Source organism: Boleophthalmus pectinirostris, unplaced genomic scaffold, assembly GCF_026225935.1.
Source record: "Boleophthalmus pectinirostris isolate CB_2022bp ecotype Guang Dong unplaced genomic scaffold, ASM2622593v1 HiC_scaffold_14, whole genome shotgun sequence".
In the NCBI taxonomy this organism is placed as follows: Eukaryota; Metazoa; Chordata; class Actinopteri; order Gobiiformes; family Gobiidae; genus Boleophthalmus; species Boleophthalmus pectinirostris.
This window is the reverse complement of record NW_026571047.1, coordinates 33,012,010-33,031,055: the sequence shown is the minus strand read 5'-3', so window position 1 is coordinate 33,031,055 and position 19,046 is coordinate 33,012,010. Positions and strand designations below refer to the sequence as shown.

At 40.0% G+C, this 19,046-nt stretch overlaps 1 protein-coding gene across 1 annotated transcript in view; it reads left to right on the top strand.

The window, feature by feature from the left end:
• Nucleotides 1-6,812: 6,812 nt before the first annotated feature.
• Nucleotides 6,813-19,046, top strand: part of si:zfos-911d5.4 (uncharacterized) — a 33,557-nt gene continuing 21,323 nt past the window's right edge. Inside the window, exons 1-5 of the mRNA XM_055150359.1 lie at nt 6,813-6,984; nt 11,204-11,340; nt 12,880-12,980; nt 16,290-16,438; nt 18,673-18,901. Coding sequence (XP_055006334.1) covers nt 11,207-11,340; nt 12,880-12,980; nt 16,290-16,438; nt 18,673-18,901 — 613 coding nt within the window. The 5' untranslated portion in view covers nt 6,813-6,984; nt 11,204-11,206. The remainder of the gene's footprint in view (nt 6,985-11,203; nt 11,341-12,879; nt 12,981-16,289; nt 16,439-18,672; nt 18,902-19,046) is intronic.

Sequence of the window (19,046 nt, the reverse complement as noted above, 5' to 3'; positions counted from 1 at the left end):
TGTTCTCTCCCATTCTTCTCTCTCTTTCGCTCTCCTCCTCTTTCCTCTCTCCTCCCTTTTCCTCTCTTCTTCTCTCTCCTCCTCTTTCTCTCTCCTTCCTCCTCTTCTTTCTCCTTCCCTCTCGCTCTCTTCTCCTCTTTCCTCTCTCCTTTTCTCTCCTCCTCTTTCCTCTCTTCTTCTCTCTCCTCCTCTTTCTCTCTCCTTCCTCCTCTTCTTTCTCCTTCCCTCTCGCTCTCTCCTTCCCTCTTGCTCTCTTCTCCCCTTTCCTCTCTCCTTTTCTCTCCTCCTCTTTCCTCTCTCCTCCTCTCTACTTCTCCCTCTTCTCTCTCCTTCCATCTCTCTCTCTCCTCCTCTTTCCTCTCTCCTTCCTCCTCTTTTCTCTCCTTCCCACTCTCTCCCTCTATCCTCCTTTTTCCTCTCTCTTCTCTCCTTCCCCATTTTCTTTCTCCGTCCCTTTCTCTCCTCCTCTTTCCGCTCTGCTCCTCTTTCCTTCCTCTCTTCTCTCTCCTACCCCCTCTTTCTCTTTCTCTCTTTCCTCCTCTTTCCTCTCTCCTTCCACCTCTTCTCTCTCCTTCCTTCTCTCTCTATCCTCCTATCCTCCTCTTTCCTCTCTCCTCCTCTCTCCTTCCTACTCTCCTCCTCTCTTCTTCCCCCTCTCTCCTCCTTTCCTCTCACCTCCTTTTTCCTCCCTCTCTCTCTGTTTCTCTCTATCTTTTTTCTCTCTCATTCTGCCTCTCACTCAAAACAGAACAAATGTTTTTTTCTATTTTTGTTATTTTTCACAGTAATAACAAACAAAATAGAACACATAAAAAAAAAAAAAACAGCTTGAATGCCAAACTGTGGAACATTCCAGACAAAGGCAGAAAAGTTACACAGTGTGTCTTTAACGCTCGTTTGCTGGTGTTTGGTGTGAGTCTGTTCGCTCTCTTCTCTGATTGACTCCACAAACAGTTTCAGTGTTTTGATCTCTGAACCTTCGTCGCACAAGTTGTTTATTTCCTCATCATAATTTCACTGTTTATTCACTCGCTACTTATCTCTCTCTCTCTATCACTCTATCTATCTCTCTATCTCTCCTTTCTTCTCTCTCGCACTTTCCTCTTCTCCCGTGTCTCTTTCTTTCTCAACACTCTCTTCTCCTTTCCTCTCCTTGTCCTGTTCCTCTCCCATTTTCTCTCCTTTTTGCCGCCCCCCTCTCTCTTTCTTTCTGTCTCTCTCCCTCCCTCTCTCTGTCGCTGTTTTTTTTCTTTTGCTGATTCTTTCTCTCTATTTCCTCTTCTCCTCCTTCCTCACTCCGTCCTCCTCTCTTTCTTACTCCTCTCTCTACCTCTCTCCTTCCTACTTCTGAACTCTCCCTCCCTCTCTCCTAACACTACATCCCTCGTTCAGTGTGCTCCTCCCCCTCTCCTCTCCCTCTCTCCCCTCTCCTCTTTCTCTCCTCTCTCCCTCCCCTCTCCTTCTCTTAACACCACATCCCTCGTTCAGTGTGCTCTTCTCCTCTCTTCCTCTCCTCTCTCTTCTCTTCTCCTCTCCTCTCTCCATCTCTCTCGCCTCTTTCCTCTTCTCTCCTCTCCTCTCGCCTTTTCTCTCCTCTCCTAACATTACCTCCCTCAGTCACTGTGCTCCTCCCCCTCTCCACTCTCTCTCTCTCTCTCCTCTGCTCTCCTCCCCCTCTCATCCCTCGTTCTCAGAGCCCTCGCGTCTCCTCTCGTCTCCTCTCGTCTCCTCTCGTCCGCTCTTGTGTCTGCTCTCGTCTGCTCTCGTCTTCGCTCTCAGGGGCCTGGACGTTGTTTGACGATGGGACAAAATGGCCGCTGATAATGGTCCAATTAAACTTTAGCACAAATATGTAAATGAGCTCTTCACGCGGGTAATTACAGAGCAGAGAAGAGGGTCAAAGGTCACCGCCACTTTGCGGTTTTGGAGACAAGGTTTAACTCTGTAGTTTTAAGGTCTTATACATAGGCTATAAACTCATTTTTTAAAGATTTTTTTTTTAAATGCTGCTATTTTGCAGCTATATTTTTTCATTTAAAACATCTGAAGTTGTGTTTAGTTTGGCGTTCAATACACGCATAGCACGCATTCTAAATTGAGTCAGGATAAACAATGTTACTGAATGTTTAACTGGAAATGAGAAGCAGAACATAGAACTGTAATAAAATCTGAAGATGAACCCAAGATGCATCATGTTGTGTTCATTGGCTCACGGGCCCAAAAATAATTTTCTTACTCAATCCGGGCGAGCTCCTCCCACCCGTGTGACGTCTGTAACCTGCACGACGTGGAGCGTTTGGACCAATCAGAGCGAGAGCAGCTAGAGTGGAGCAAGGCTAAGTGTTACAAATCAAACTTTTAGGTGTTTTGAGGATTTAAACATTTTAAGTTCATATTGTGAAAATAGAAAAGAATCCTACAAAATCCCTACAAAATCACTGCTTAAACTGCTGCCCCTGCAACCCGGCCCTGGATAAGCAGAAGAAAATGGATTTTGTAGGGATCCATCCATTCCATTCAACCTCCAGCTGCCCCCAGCAGGAAAACAAATAGATTTGCTAATTCCTTTATTCCCTCCACCATTCGTCTCCTAAACACAAAGGTGAAATGGGCTGAGCCAAGTGTCTTTTTTATTCTTTTTTTTATGGCTCTAATGTTGTTATCCTGTTTCTTACCTGACCTTTGCACTTTGTACCACATTTGCACTGACGCTCATAATTGTATGAGCACCTGACCTGTGTGAAATGCATGTGCGTGTGTTTTTTTATACTGTATTTTTTTTGTTTTGTTTTTTTTACTGAGGTCTGTGACCGCAAAAAAATAGCCCCTTGGAGATGAATAAAATTTTCTAAACTAAACTAAAACTGTCAGCCGAACATGGACAGTTTGAATTCCCAAAAAATACTCTGCGCTCTGTGAGAGATTTCTTTCTGGGCCCAAGCTCCAGGGAGCTGCAGTACCTGGAGTGGCCACTAGTCGGTCTGGGGCCAGGACAGAGGGGGAGGAGCTTATCCAGTTTTTATTATCGCTCTGTGGGGTTGACAGTGATTTTGCTTTAGCGTTTGTTTGTCTAACGTGGTCTCCCATGACGCTTTGTGAAGAGAGGTTGGTTGGAGAAAAAATGCATTCTTACTGTGAGTTAACTCGCCTCTCCACAGATCTGACCTGTAACTTGGCGTGGTAACTTCTGAGTCAAGTCCGTCAAACGCTTTTTTTTTTTGGACATGTTATTTATTTATTTATTTATTTTGTCTTAAATGTTTCACAGTACAGCATTAAACCTTTCTATCTTCATGGAGACCAAACAACACCAAGTTACAGGTCAGATCTATGGAGAGGCGACCCGCTCACAGTCAGAACACCTGTTTTTCTTGGTATTTTTGAGCTATAAAACCAATAATTGTAATTGAATAAATGTAAAGTAGAGCTGTTTAAAGTCTCACTGTGGAACATTCCAGGCAGAGCAATGACGTATCCATAGAAACAAGCAGGTGACGGACCCCCAACCTGAAAAGTTACATAGTACGGCTTTAATATTATTCAGTAAAACATAAAAAAACAAACAATTAATCATAAAACTTTTGTAGAAACAGCTGCTCTGGGGCTGATAAAAATGCGGAATTGAACCCACAACCTCCGTTCTAAAGAGGCGGAGATAGGGCTAACCACTCTGCCATCTGCATATCTGACACTGTAAACTTCACCACAATTCCCCGTTATAATAAAAAAAAGATTAAACCGGGATCACATTTCATAACATTTGCAAGTTCCTTTACGCCGCGAAATGAAAAGCAGATAAGGCCTATGCACAGATACCGGACTTATGACTCGTTTTTTTTTTTTTTTTCCCCTCTTTTGTCGCGTCACTCTCGTTTAATATCGCGTATTTGAGTCCATTGTTCCGTCTATATTGAGGTGACCCGAGTTATCGCCGCATCTGAACCCAAAGTGCAGGTCAAAGCTCCATATTGCCTTTTATTTGATATGATTTGGGTATCGGCGGCAGATATTAAACTTGTATTTTGTCCCGCGTACGGATATTGTGTTCTTTGCGTATTTACCGTTGCATTATGGGAGTTCTAATATCCTCTGTCTAAGCTAAATAAACGTTATCTTTAGCCTAAAATAAATGGCGATGCGTTTGTGCGTTAGTGCGAGCCGCGACCCTTGTTTTGTGTGAAACGTGAAGTCTTATTGTTTGACCTGGAGCTTATAAACGTAGAGATACAGATCGGGTTTTGTCAAGTTATTGGAAATGCATTATGGGAAAGTTGAAATGTAAAGGTTAAGTTTCAAATTAAGTATTTACGTTCAGATAGCGATGTACATTTGGAAGAGAAATCGTAATTTGAAAGGACAAAATTAGTAACTCGTAAAGACTCATTTTACGTTTTTGTCCGATGTTTTAATGGTAGTTTCCTCGTCACAAACAGACCCGGAGTTGTGTTTTGTTTCGTTCACACAAGTTTAACGCACAAACCAAACTGCATATTTAAGCTGAGTTCTTCTACGCCAACTGAAAACACTCTGTTCCACCTTGTGATGTCATGTGGTGATACAGAAAGTGCTTTTTAAACTCCACACACCTTCACTAGAAACATTTGGATCATTTCAGCCCAGGCAGAGGTCGAGACTTGGACTTGAGTCAGACTTGAGTCACTATTTTTAGGACTTGAGACTTGATTAAGACTTTGGACTCGACTTGGACTTGAAGGGCAGTGACTTGAGAAGACTTGATGCTTCTCCTAAAAAAATATGTGTTTTATAAAATACTTTTCTCTTTACCGTTGATAAATGCAGTGATTAATTTTACAGGAACAAACTGGAACATGTCCCTCCAACGTCTCTGTTTGTTACTTTGGATGAAGCTGAAGTACTGTGATGTGGTATCCTCAAAAGTACTACAGTAATATACAGTACAATACAGTAAAACAGAGGGAACTACACAGACCATGATCTTTCATGACAAAATAACTGTTATTCAGCATTTTAAAATCTGAATTCTTTCTGTTCTGACTGTAATGATTCACACAAAAATTTTGTCAAAACATTTAAAAAGGAAAAAATTGCATTTCTACAACTCTTATATAAATACTCATACATAAATATACCATCACTTTTTATGTAGTTTAGTTTAAAATTCATATAAATAGCAAAAATCTAAACTATATTTAGTTCTTTGGCCTATGGTCATGAGCCCTGGGTAATGACTGAAAGGACAATCGCGGATACAAGCGCTCGAAATGACTTTCCTCCGCAGGGTGGCTGGGTGCTCCCTTAGAGATAGGGTGAGGAGTTCAGTCACATGGGAGGAGCTCGGAGTAGAGCCGCTGCTCCTTCACGTTGAGAGGAGCAGCTCGGGCATCTGTTCCGGATGCCTCCTGGGTGTCTACCTTGGGAGGTGTTCTGGGCATGTCCCACCGGAAGGAGGCCCCAGGAAAGACCCAGGACATGTCTCTGGGCTGGCCTGGGAACGCCTTGGGGTCCCCCCGAAGGAGCTGGAGGAAGTGTCTGGGGTGAGGGAAGTCTGGGAGTCCCTGCTTAGACTGCTGCTAGACTTGACTTGAACCTATGGGCCAGTGACTCCGGGGTTTTTGCGAACCGTCTAGTGTATTCTGATTCCTGATCTAGTGGCTGGAGAGAAATGAAATTGAGCGAAGGCACTAGGTGGCACCAGCCTGACTAAGTGTTTTTATTGCTCAAAAATATCTTGAAAAACATTCATTCTCATTGGTTCACTTCTCCACAGATCTGAACTGTATCTGGACCTGGTGATTTAATGCCACACTGTGAAACATTCCAAACAAAGCAAAAACATTTCCAAGGAGATAAAGTTACGTAGTCCATCTTTAATCTTATATTTTGTTCAGATTTTAGATTAAGGACCTGTCCACATGACAATGTGTTTTGGTCAAAACGATGAAGTTTGTATTCGTTTTGGTCTTTCGTCCACACGGAGCCGGCGTTTCAGGTGGTGGCAAAAACTGTGTTTTTTGAGAACGGGTTCCAGAGTGGAGAAATCTGAGAACACCAGCGTTGCGTTGTCATGTGGACGAGCAAACCGCACAATTTGGAAAATGATGTTGTCGCGACCCCGTCACAGCCCGCGAACTAGCCTCCATAGACCGCAAGAGTGTTGCCGAAAAGTGACAGGTGTAGCCCACAGAGCCGCTCGTGTCGCCCAGCAACCGAGACACGCTGCTAACGCTAATGCTAACAACACACACGGATCAGTGACAAAGATTACGATTTTGGTACCAAGTTATTCTAATAATTTTCATCCAAATCTTATGGCTAAAAACGAAAACTTATGTTAAACTTCTGCTAAAACAAAACGGTGATATTTCTGGGATACATCTAAAACCGGCTAAATTACGTTAACGTTTAAAAATTATTATCATTGTTTACAGCGCCACATACAGGTGTGGCATATGTATTACATCGTTTTCACTCAGTGCTCTGTTGTCGTGAATATTTATTGATCCGACACGTGTGTGGACGCACATTTTTTTCAGCCAGTAAGAAAAAATTAAAAATAAAAATCCAGGAGCGTAGCCTAAGCCTGTGATCAAACAGAACAGTAAACAGAACAACATGGAAAGATCGCAGAGTGATTAACATCTGCCTAAATATAAAACCACTATTTTCCAGTCTCAGATGTCATCCCGACCCTCACATGCCCAATATTTTTACGCACGGTGACGTAGAGTGCGTCTGTGTGCGCGTAATCTGACGCTGCAGCTGCGCGCACGTGGTCTGTTGTTTACTTCTTCCAGGAACGATCCGCAGGAAAAGAGAAGAGGAGAGAAGAGGGGAGAGAGGAGGAGGAGAGAGGCTCCGCGGTGTTGAGAAAGCGCTTTTCGGGGTAGAGTTACGTCCGCGCACGAGGAATAACGCAAATCAGACCAAAAACACGCCGCAGATGCCGAAATAAAGCGCAAACCGGAGCAGTCGGAGCTGTTTTTTGCGCCAAAGCGAAGCGAAGTAGGTACAGTCTGTCCCTGTAAAAGCTTGTTGTGTTTTGTCCTTTCTTTGTCCTCTCACGCTGCAAATTATGCCGCTAATCTGTCGCAAACAAGCGTAAAAACTCCGCCAATGTCCTGTTTTTGCGCGTTATTATCGCATTTTAGGAACGATCTGACCGCGTAAACCAACAAATATAATCCGGTATTTGATTTATAAAGATGCAATCAGGGGCTCTTAAAGGGACAAGGTACTATTTTGAAGTAATAGTAGTAGTACTAATAGCAGTACCACCAATTCAGGGAACATATTTATGGACTTTCTGGAGATTTCTTATACATAATACTAGAAAATGAGACAAAATATTGACTCCGATCCAACTGAAAGAGAAGAAAACTACAAAAGTGTAGTAGTAGTAGTAGTACCAGTACCAGTACCAGTTTCAGGGAAAATATTTATGGGATTTCTGGAGATTTCTTCTAAATAATACCAGAAAATGAGACAAAATACGGACTCCTGCTCTAACTGAGAGAGGAAAAACTACCAAAAGTGCAGTAGTAGTAGTGGTAGTAGTTATAGTTGTTGCAGTAGTAGCAGTACCAATTTAGGTAAAATTTCTGAAGATTTCTTATAAATAATACTGGAAAATTAGACAAAATACTGACTCTGATCCAGCTGAAAGAGGAAAAACTACCAGACGTGTAGTAGAAGTAGTAGTGGTATTAGTGGTGGTAGTAGTAGTAGTACTAGTAGTACTAGTAGTACTAGTATCACTAATTCAGGGAAAAGGTTTATGGAATTTTTTGAGGTTTTGAATAAATAAAATAACAGACAATGAGACAAAATACTGACTCTGATGCGTCTGAAAGAGAACAAAACTACCAAAAGTGTAGTAGTAGTAGTAGTAGTAGTAGTAGTGCCAATTCAGGGGAAACATTTATGGAATATCTGAAGATCTGATTGATCCAACTGAGAAAGGAAAAACTACTACTACCAAGTGTAGTAGTAGTAGTAGTAGTAGTAGTAGTAGTATTAGCAATGCCAATTTATGGAAAACGTTTATGGAATTCCTGGAAATTTCTTATAAAATATGCCAGAAAATGAGATAAAATACTGACTCCTGCTCCAACTGAAAGAGAAAAAGCAACCAAAATAGTAGTAGTAGTAGTAGTATTAGCAGTAGCAGTAGTACCAATTCAGGCAGGGAAAATATTTATGGAATTTCTGGAGATTTCGTATAATTAATACCAGACAATGAGAAAAAATACTGACTCCTGTTTCATCTGACAGAGATGAAAAACTACTAAAAGTGTAGTAGTAGTAGTAGTAGTAGTAGTAGTACTAGTACCACCAGTTCAGGGAAAACATTTATGGAATTTTTTGAGACTTTGTCTGATATTTTATTTATTCAATGAGACAAAAATACTGATTCTGATCCAACTTAAAGAAAGGAAAAACTACTAAAAGTGTAGTTGTAGGTGTAGTAGTAGTAGTAGTACTAGTAATAGTAGTAGTAGTAGTAGTACCAATTCAGGCAGGGAAAATATTTATGAAATTCCTGGTAATTTCTTATAAATAATACAACAAAATGACAAAATACTGACTCTGATCCAACTTAAAGAGAAGAAAATCTACTGAAAGTGTGCTTTTGTAACGCTAAATCAATGTATTTGTGTTTGTTTCAAGTTTTATCAGGGAGGGCATCTGGTTCAAAAAGTCTACCAAGCCCAAAATCCCAATCACTGCTCAGACACGAGATAACAGCTGTAAACGCAGTGAAAGCCAAAACAAATCAAGACACGTTTGGCATAATTTTTTTCTTGTAGTTCCAGTTGTCGGTTTGTAAAGTTTTTTTTTGTTGTTTTTTTTCTGTGAACAGATTTTGAAGTGACAAGAAACTTTATGTCTGTACACTTATTTTTATCACTCCTGCGAAAGTACAGAGGAATTTACAATAATAGTTAGAACTGCAGCTAATCAAATGTTTATGTATGTGTATAGCAGAATGTTATAGCAGTTACCATGGTGACACAACGCTCACATTAGCAAACACTGACAAAAACGATTTAAAATTGTCTGAAAAAATCAATAAAATATACAAAATGGATTTAAAAAGTATATTTTCAGGGGCCTGTGATCAGTCTAAGCATTCATGGTTCTGTTTTGGAGTTTGATTTTTAACTAAAATGTGAGAGTGACAAACTGAAAAACTGTTGGCTAATGCTAATGCTAATGCTAGATAGCTCGTGACTGTAATGTTATTCGAGAGGGACTTGTTTAACAGCACAGATCAGCTCAACTCTTGTAGTTCCAGCTAAGTCAGTTCTTTGAGGTCAGGTTGTTTTAAAACAAAGATCAGATTAATGTCTAACAAAGCCTCAGACAGAGCAGAACCTACAGTTAGCATCAGACTCCCAGGGAATGTCAATGTGGGGTGACCAGACCAGACGTCCCTGTTTACCCAGGACAGTCCCAGTTTTGAGCCCTGTGTCCCCTGTCCCAGCAGATTTATCCAAAAACAGTTTTATACAAGAAATGCCCCAGGTGTCCAGTAAAGAAAAGCATAAATTGTCATTTGTTTAGGTAAAATACTGAAAAGCTGCTTAAAAATGACCAAAACAGAAGAAGAAAATGTGACTATACTGATTTACGTTAGGCACGAATGGGCCGAGTGCAGAATTCTCCTTAATAGGCTCTATTCAGGTTTACATCACAGACCAGGAAGACGTTTGAAAACATGCAATAACAACTTGCAGCGGGTTTCTGTTCGCAGTAGTAAGTCTGAAAAAATGTAGAAAAATTAGAAAATGTCCCAGTTTTCTTCATCTCCATGTCGTTGTAGTGTTCCGTTATGTTCGGCTAATCAACAATTCCAACCATCCCTCAGTTTTCATAATTTCCCCACTGACGCACAACTCCGAGCGCACTGTGAACATGCGATTAGAATAGACGAGGCGCCAAATTCAAGATGATTCCAAACAGCACATACGTCTGCAGTCTTCATTTTACCGCTCATGACATTTACTTCAGTGGCTTTGATCACGAGTCCAGTGTTAGGACTACACCGGATGCTGTTATTGGATGTTTCCAAATGTCTTCCTGGTTTGTGAAGCGTGAATAGAGCCTACTATGCACTCGATTGACAGTTTTATTATTACCAACCACCACAAATCGGAGGTGTCCCAGTTTTTTATTTTGAAAATCTGGTCACCCAAAGGCCCTGTCCACACTAGTACGTATTTGAGTCGTTTTTGTTGTGGATGCAGTGTTCGTCCACACTAATCTGATGGAAAATGGGTCCAGAGACGGAATGATCCGGTGCCGCCAGCTTCCACGAATTCATCCGAGTACTGATCTGATCCGGCACTGTGTGGACGCCTGAAAACGCTGATACACTGACGTAGGAGCTCTAGTTGCCTCCTTATTGGACCACATCACTGTGACTTGCGCCTTCCTGATACATTGGGTTCGTGTCATCGGTCATCCACACTCTGAGCCTCCACGCTCGTCTTAAAATCCAGTGTTACGTTCAGTAACAACTGAACCTCGTCTTCAGTCCATGAAAGTTTTCACACTTGTCATCTTCCTCGGCCCGAAATCGGCTGCTGCAGCTTCAGCCACGGTGCTCCACTTCCTTGTTTTTACCGCCCAATTGACATCATGACGAATGTGACGCCAGCCTAGTCATATGACGAGCGTTTCAGGCAGTTTTGTGTTACTATGTGGATAGGGAAAGCTTTGATTGTGGACACAGAAATGACGTGTCTGTAGGCAAATCATTTCTGATGCGGTGATACGTACGTCAGTGTAAACGTAGCCTAAGTAAATGACATCAGCTGCAAAGTATCAACTGCTACAGATAACATGATTTCAATTTGACATAAATAAGCCTGATTTGATTTTGTTCCATAATTGAGCAGCCAGACATATTGCTAGGCCTAAGATTTTCCATAGTCTCACATTAAAATTCTCAATATACATGGAGACAAACACCAGGCCAAGTTACAGGTCAGATCTGTGGAGACTAGTCAACCCCGCTCAAAGTAAGAATCGATGTTTTCAAGGTATTTTTAAACAATAGAATGCAAGATGGATATGTTTATAATGCCATACTTTGCAACATTCCAGGCAACTCAGTAATATCTCCATGAAAATAAGCAATTGGCGGACCCCTCCTACCAGTGAAGTTGCATAGTGCTGCTTTGAAACAAATCTTATCTCTTTCTTAAATGTGTTTCAGACCATGACTTCAGTGCTGCAGTTCGGGAGCCTGTTCACCCAGTTTCCTCTCGGCTTCAAGGCTTCAGAAAGTTCCTCCCCCAAAGATTTAAACCAACAACAAACAGAGACACCAGCGGAGTTCGTACAGAGACTGAGGTATGCACTGTACGCCGGCGGACATTTTGGATCTGCTCTGACAGCTTCTCTCAATGTTTATATTTACATGTACAGCAAAATCTGATTGTTATCTGATTTCTGGAGTTCTCAGATTATTGAAATGTCATGTCAGCAGTTCCATACGATGTGAGTAGGGTTGTCAAAAGTATCGGAAATGAGATACATATCGATACTAAAACTAATATCGAAACTAGATTCATCATTTGAGCATTGATTGAGGTATCAATACTGCAAAAAAAAGTTGTAGTATGCATTTGAGCTTTATCAGAACAAGTATAAGAACTCATGGTAACATAAAGAAAGTATTATTTTGGGTTGAAATTTACATTCTGTTAATTAAAAAGAAGGATTTTTTTATCATTGTGGTATCATAAACGGTATTCAAATACTGTATTTTCCGGACTATAAGTCGCAGCAGCCAAAAAATGCGTAATGAAGAAGAAAAAAAACATATAAGTCACACTTTTTGGGGAAACATATTTTATAAAATCAGAGACCGGGAACCGACAATTCATGTTGAAAGGCAAGTTCTAGCAATAACAATAGAACAGAGAACAACAGACTGAATAGGTGTTAATAAATTAACATCACGTATTAACAGTTATTCAGATAACTATAGCATAAACAACATAACATAAGTTTACCAATCTCACATTCTCACTCCAAATCACTAAATCCACTGAATTCTTCGTCCTCGGTGCACAACCTCCGGAGATAAACCGTAGATCCATGAGGTAAACAGAGCGCTGCTTCCTCTTCTGTGTCGCTGTCGTCAGACTCAGCATCAGTTCCAGTTAGAATTATTCGGGTCTTTCTGAATCCTGACAGGATGGTTTCGGTGTCATTGAAGTCCAGGCTTTGTCCATCCATCCAGTGACTTCAGGAAAGTTTCATGGTGCATCCTCCCAGTTGCCGTGAAGCTGTGTTTTCTATCCTCGCTTTACGCCAGTCCCTCACAAGTTTCTCGCTCACTCCAAATTTTCTTTCTGCTGCTCGATTACAATTTTCGGTGGAATATTACACTATTTGCAGCGGGACAGCGGCTTTTTCTTACAGGAGTGCAAGATACTGACACAGAAGACTAGAGCCTCTCGCGGCTGTCAGTCTCAAAATTTTTTTTTTTTTTTTTTCAAAATTTTAATATATAAGTCTCACCGGAGTATAAGTCGCAGGAAACACCCAAACCATGAAAAAAAGTGTGACTTATAGTCCGAAAAGTATCAAAATGATTGTTCGCACCTTTGTATATAAAAAAAAAAGGCAAACTAATGAAAAGAAACGAGGAAAGTAGTATACGTGATTGTACTTTTTTACAAGATAAATAGTTTTAAAATGCTATAAAAATGATAGTTCTGGCCCTCAAGGGAATTTAATTGTAGACCCCTGACCTGACTAGATATTCTGAACCAATATTATATCATTATTGTTTTCTGGATTGGACCTGAGACGGTTATTAACACTGGTAGCATTACATTTCATTTCTTAACCTGATTCTTCTCTTGTTTTGTTTTTCTGCAGGAGAGTGACCGGTCTGAAGAAAGAGGATGTGTTCTGTAATTTACGAGTCCCAGAGAAGGATCAGTTCTCCAAAGACGACATCGGTGTAGTTCTACTCACAGGTCGGTACCACAAACTATTACAGAGTGGAGTACAGGAACCAAAAACAGAACACGATTAAAAGACGGAAAACAGTTGTGTTCACACTCATCTTGGTGTGGTCTTCGTTTAGTCCTGATACAGAACTGTTTTGGGCCTCATCAAGTCATGGTTTAGTCCTGGTTTAGTTCCTGGTCCAGTCTTGTTTTAGTCCTGTCCTGTACCTCACTATCCTCAAAGGACTGGCCCGTGGCTCGGTGTTTTGCCCTTTGGGTGGACCAGTTTCTGTCGTAAAGTGTTTGTAGGTTTGAAATAGACTGAGATTTCATGTTGTCTGAAAATCCTCTGTAGTTTTTCAGAAAGAGACGAGAGAGCAACACAGGACCTCAGTCTGCTGTACATCTCCACCTAAAAGCCACGGGCCACTCCTTTGAGGACAGTGAGGTACAGATCTGAGCCAGAGAAACTGAGAACTGGTTTGAGAGGGGAGTTAAAGAAAATATATTTGTGTTAAGAAAAATAATCCTTCTCTAAACAGAAAACCGCCTGTCTCCTAGTTACAACTCTATCCTCAAACCCAAAGCAAAACAAACAAGAGAACAATAGCTGTAGCCAGATCAAGGCCAGAGGTGTGAAAGCTCCATTATGGCCCTGAATGATTCTGCTAATATGACCCCACAGTGAAAGTTCAGTAGTCCCAATAGCAAACAAAAACTGTAAACAAGTAGATGTGTTAGTTTCAGAGTAGTTTCAGTGTACTTAGCTCCTCCCGGCAGACAGATATATGGATGTGTCCACCAGAGTCTGACCAGAACTGAAGAAGCAGCTTGGATGAGGCACGAAACTTATTCTACCATTTGAGCTTTAGCTTAACAAGTCTAAGAACTCATGGTAACGTAAAGAAAGTACAGTGGTCCCTCGTTTATCGCAGGTTTATCTCTGTAAAACCCGTCACCACACACTTTATACACTTTTCTCACACAGGACAGTTACAACCCTTTTTGCATCCTTCTTAAAACTTATTGCTGCTGTCGTCCTTATGTGTTATTTTTGTCCTCGTAAACTGAAGATTCATTAATTCCGTAATGGAGCCCAACAGCGCAGAGTCCTGCACGGGTCCATCTTTGGAGACTCGCAGCAGCGCAGTACAGCACCGCACTCGCCCGTTAACCTGAGATTATATCAAACTTTTGAACTAGGACTATAACAGGACTAAAACAGGACTGAACTAGGATTAAACCAGTACTAAACCAGGACTGAACCAGGACTAACTTAGGACTGATTCCAGGACTGAACAAGAAGACTAAACCAGGACTGAACTAGGACTAAAACGGGATTAAACAGCAGTAAACCAGGACTAAACCAGGACTGAAACAGGACTCACTGTCGGGACGGGCTCGAAGGTGACCGCAGAAGAAAGGACCGGCTCAGCTCCGCACCTCACGGAGGTAAACACAGCCATCGCCCGATTGCGTTTTAAGTGTCCACCACAGTCTGACCAGAACTGAAGAAGCAACTTGGATGAGTCACGAAACGTCTTCAACCAAACTAACTTTGTCCAGTTGACAAACTGAATTTCTCCTTTGCCGCCTTGTAATTGAGTAAATGCAACACAGATCATCTATACAGCGCCATACAGTGGACAATTTAAACCAAAGCATTAACCCTCGCCAAGTGCACCTTTTAAAGTAGAAAGTTTACAAGGACAAAAGCAGCAACAGAGGAGAATACCAGAGTGTCACTGATGAGTCGGTGACAGCAGCCGCTCCAGACAGCTGCTCAAACTCTGTGCCTCTAAACCTGTTTAACTCCAGCCCCCACATAAACACCACAAAACACTCTGAACTTCAAAGGACTCGCACAGGAAAATATGCACGACCTGAAGAACTATTCACACAGCAGAGTCAGCTGGTCTGGTTTGTGTTTAGAAACAGCCAACAAAGGAAAGTACAGAGACACAGTTGTTCAAATGTACAATAATAAACTTACAAAACAAGAGTAAACAGCAATTAATCGTCCAGTTTTTTCCAGATAATCAAGATTTTATTTTTTGACCAGATCGTCGAGTCCCATTATTTTTCACAATTATTTTTTTTTTCAGTTGTTTGAACTAATTTTATTTACAGGTTTTTATACTATACAGTAGTTGAAATGTGCAATAATAAACTTACAAAACACGAGTAAACAGCAAATAAAACATAGTGGTTCAGTGGTTAATTCTGTGGTCGACTTAAAGCAAGAATGTCCCAGGTTCAGTTCCCAGACTGAATCAGATCTTTAACATACGACATAAGCAGAGTTAATTTACATGTATATATTTATTATTTATTGATATTTACATGTATATATTTATTATTTATTATTATATGCTTATTTTTTATAATTTACATTTATATAATTAGGACTTATTTGACACCAGCCTCTTCCTATTTTTTTTATTGCTACTTATTTAGAAGTTTTTATTACTATTTTTTATATTTATATTTATTTTATATTTATTATAATATATCTTGATGTGTGATCTACTATGTGAATATTATTTCTCCTGTGGATCAATAAAGTTCATCTAAATCTAATTCCATAACTGTTGAAAACAAGGACCAGACATAGTCAAATTAACATTGATTTACATTTTACATTTACATTTATTTGTAAAGTTATTTAGGGATGGGCACTTTATCAAATTATTTTGTGTTTTTCATCATCGAATATAAAAATATGTATTAAAAAAAAAGAAAAAAAATGTGTGTGGATAAGATTATGTATAAATGTAAAAAAAATAAAATAAAATAATCGGCCAGTTTGTTCCAACTAATCAACATTTTATTTTTTGGCCAGATCACCGAGTCCCATTATTTTCAAAAATTAGTTTAAACTGTCAGAAATTCCTTGTGTGTAAATTTTTCCTTTGTTTGGATGGAATTAATTAATTTATTTATCTCACAATTTCAAGTCTCTGGAGCAATAATTGTAATATGTATGTTTTTTTTAGTCCATTGAAGTGATTATATGTACAGGTTTTTATATTAAAATACTTCTAAAATTAGTTTGAATAAGATTAAAGGCACATTGCATAACTTTACTGGTGTAGGACCCGCCACCTGATGTTATTGCTTTGCCTGGAATGTTCCACAGTGCGACATTAAACTTATTTATCTCCATGGAGACAGACATGTAAACACCTGTTATTAAATAAATGCTGGATAAATGTTTAATGCAACACTGTGGAACATCCAAGGAGACGAGCAGGCAGCAGACCCTACATCAGAAAAATTACACGCTGCACTTTTAACATTTCAGATTATTATTATTTTCGGTTTACTCTCTTTTAGGTCATGGGATCTTCTGCATCGATGTGAAAACGTGGAGCGGAAAAGTCTCGGTGCAAAACTCAAAATGGCAAATTCAAGTCAGAGAAGAAGAAACGAACTTCACCAACACGAGAATCGAACAGACGGAAGATCCAGTCAGAGCCATAAAGGTGAATACAGAGACTAACCAGGACCAAACCAGGACTAAAGCAGGACTAAACCAGGACTAAAGCTAAATAAACAGGACTAAACAGGACTAAAGCAGGACTAAACCAGGACTAAAGGACAAAGGAAAACTAAAGGACTAAAGGACTAAACAGGACTAAACAAACCAGGACTAAAGGACTAAACCAGGACTGAAAACTAGGACTAAAGGACTAGGACTAAACCAGGACTAAAGCAACTAGGACTAAAGCAGGACTAAAGCAGGTAAAGCTAAGGACTAAACTAAATCAGGACTAAACCAGGACTGAACTGGGACTGAACCAGGACTAAAGCAGGACTAAAGGACTAAAGCTAATTCAGGACTAAAGGACTGAAGGACTAGGACTGAAAGCAGGACTGAACCAGGACTAATTTAGGACTAAAGCAGGACTGAATCAGAACTAAAGTAGGACCAAACCAGGACTAAAGCAGGTCTAAAGCGAGACTGAACCAGGACTGGACTAGGACTAATTTAGGACTGAAGCAGGACTAAAGCAGGGCTAAACCAGGACTTAACCAGAACCGAACCAGGACTAAACCAGGACTAAACTGAACTGTGTAATTTCTGTCATTTTTATGTAAATTTAATCCCATTTCCTAAAGCTAAAGTGGGGCTCTTAATTTGAAAGAGTGTGATTGTGTTAAACGGGGCTCTTAATTTGAAAGTCTGATGTTCTTTAAATGTTCCTGGGGGAGGAGCAGGTGCATAAACACAGCTGTCTCCATACGGGACACACTGACTTTTCTCTCTTATAGATTTGACCTGATGATAAAACCAAAAACCAAACACGAGTCAAATAAAGCAGTTTTAAAAAGCTCAGGCATTGAATTAATACTTTTTTATCTCACTTTTTGAAAAGCTACATTTCTACTTTCTAAAATTAAAAATGAGAGGGTAATATTGTCCCAAATTATTACAAAAATAAATCTTTTTTTTTAAATAATCCTTCAGAAATCTGCTGAACACCTTGATTCTGTTAAATGAAGGTTTAAAATGCCTTCCTTATGTGTAAATTGTATTATTCCCTGTATTTTGTAATTTTTAATTTTTTACATTTTTCAATAATACAAAGAGTGCTGTTACAGTCGTTCATTGAAATATCGATCGAGATGTGTTTATTAGTTTTCAGAAAAAGTCCAATCTAATAAGTTTCACATACTCGGTCCATTTCGTAAAAAGAGTCTCTTTGGGTCCGAAGGGTGAAACGCAGCTTTTCTTTTCCATCACGTAGATTTCATAGACTCTTTCTCTCTACTCCTCTATTGATGGAGGATCCACCCTTTGCTGTTTTCTTGTCATGTTTTTTTTTTTTTTTTGCTTGCTACAAACAGGGTTGCCAATAACTTTGTATCATCATTTCTCCAATTCTGGACATTAACATCTCCCAAGTATAAACACTCAAAAGTAAACATCAGTTTAGACCCAAAAACATGATTTATATGACTCCAAATCTGTGACCAATAAGATTTCAGAATAGTGCAATCCCAAAAAAAATAGATTTTTTCCCTGTATTTTGGATTATTGATTAGTATTTGTATTAGTAGTTATAGTAGTAGTGGTTATAGTAGTAGTAGTAGGAGTAGTAGAGTAGTAGTAGTAGTAGTTGTTGTAGTAGTAGTAGTAGTAGGTAGTAGTAGGAGTAGTAGGAGTAGTAGGAGTAGGTAGTAGTAGTAGTAGTAGTAGTAGTAGTTGTAGTAGTAGTAGTAGTAGTAGGAGTAGTAGGAGTAGTAGGAGTAGTGGTAGTAGTAGTTGTTGTAGTAGTAGTTATAGTAGGAGTGGTAGTAGTAGTTGTAGTAGTAGTAGTTTCTGTGGGGGTTTTTTTTGTTTTTTTTTTAGTACATTGTGTAACTTTTCTGGTTGTCTCCATGGAGATTTTATTGCTTGGTCTGGAATGTTTCACAGTATGGCATTAAACATTTCTATTTTCATAGAGACCAAACCAGACCAAGTTACAGATCAGATCTGTGGAGAGGCGACCCCGCTCACAGTCAGAATGTCTGTTTTTTTTAGGTATTTTTGAGCTATAAAACCACCTGTAATTGCATAAATGTAAAGTAGAGCTGTTTAATGTCACACTGTGGAACATTTCAGGCAGAGCGAGGACGTATCCATAGAAACAAACAGGTGATGGACCTCCAATCAAAACTCTTACACAATGCGCCTTAAATCTCACGCTCATGTCCTCTTGTGTCCCCGCAGAAGAAGACTCAGTCCCTCGTCGCTCACCTGAGGCGCAGCGGCGTCTCTGTCCGTGATCGTCTGTTTTTCCCTCGTGTCCTCTTCCTGTCCTCAGACCTGGACCTGGACCAGACTCTGCAGAACCAGACCGAGATCCTGGTCCAGACCCGGGTCCAGGACTTCCTCTGCTCCTTCAGAGAGGGATACGTGGGCTGGATTTCAGACGCTCTCACGCCATCATGGATCTCTGGTACGATGGAGATAAATAAAATAAAATAAGTAAACAACATTTTAAATTAGATGCAATAGCTAGAATTAAGACTTAAAGGTGCACTATGTAATTTTGTGGTGTTTTTTTTACATCATACCCTCTATTAATTATGTTGTAGTTTGCC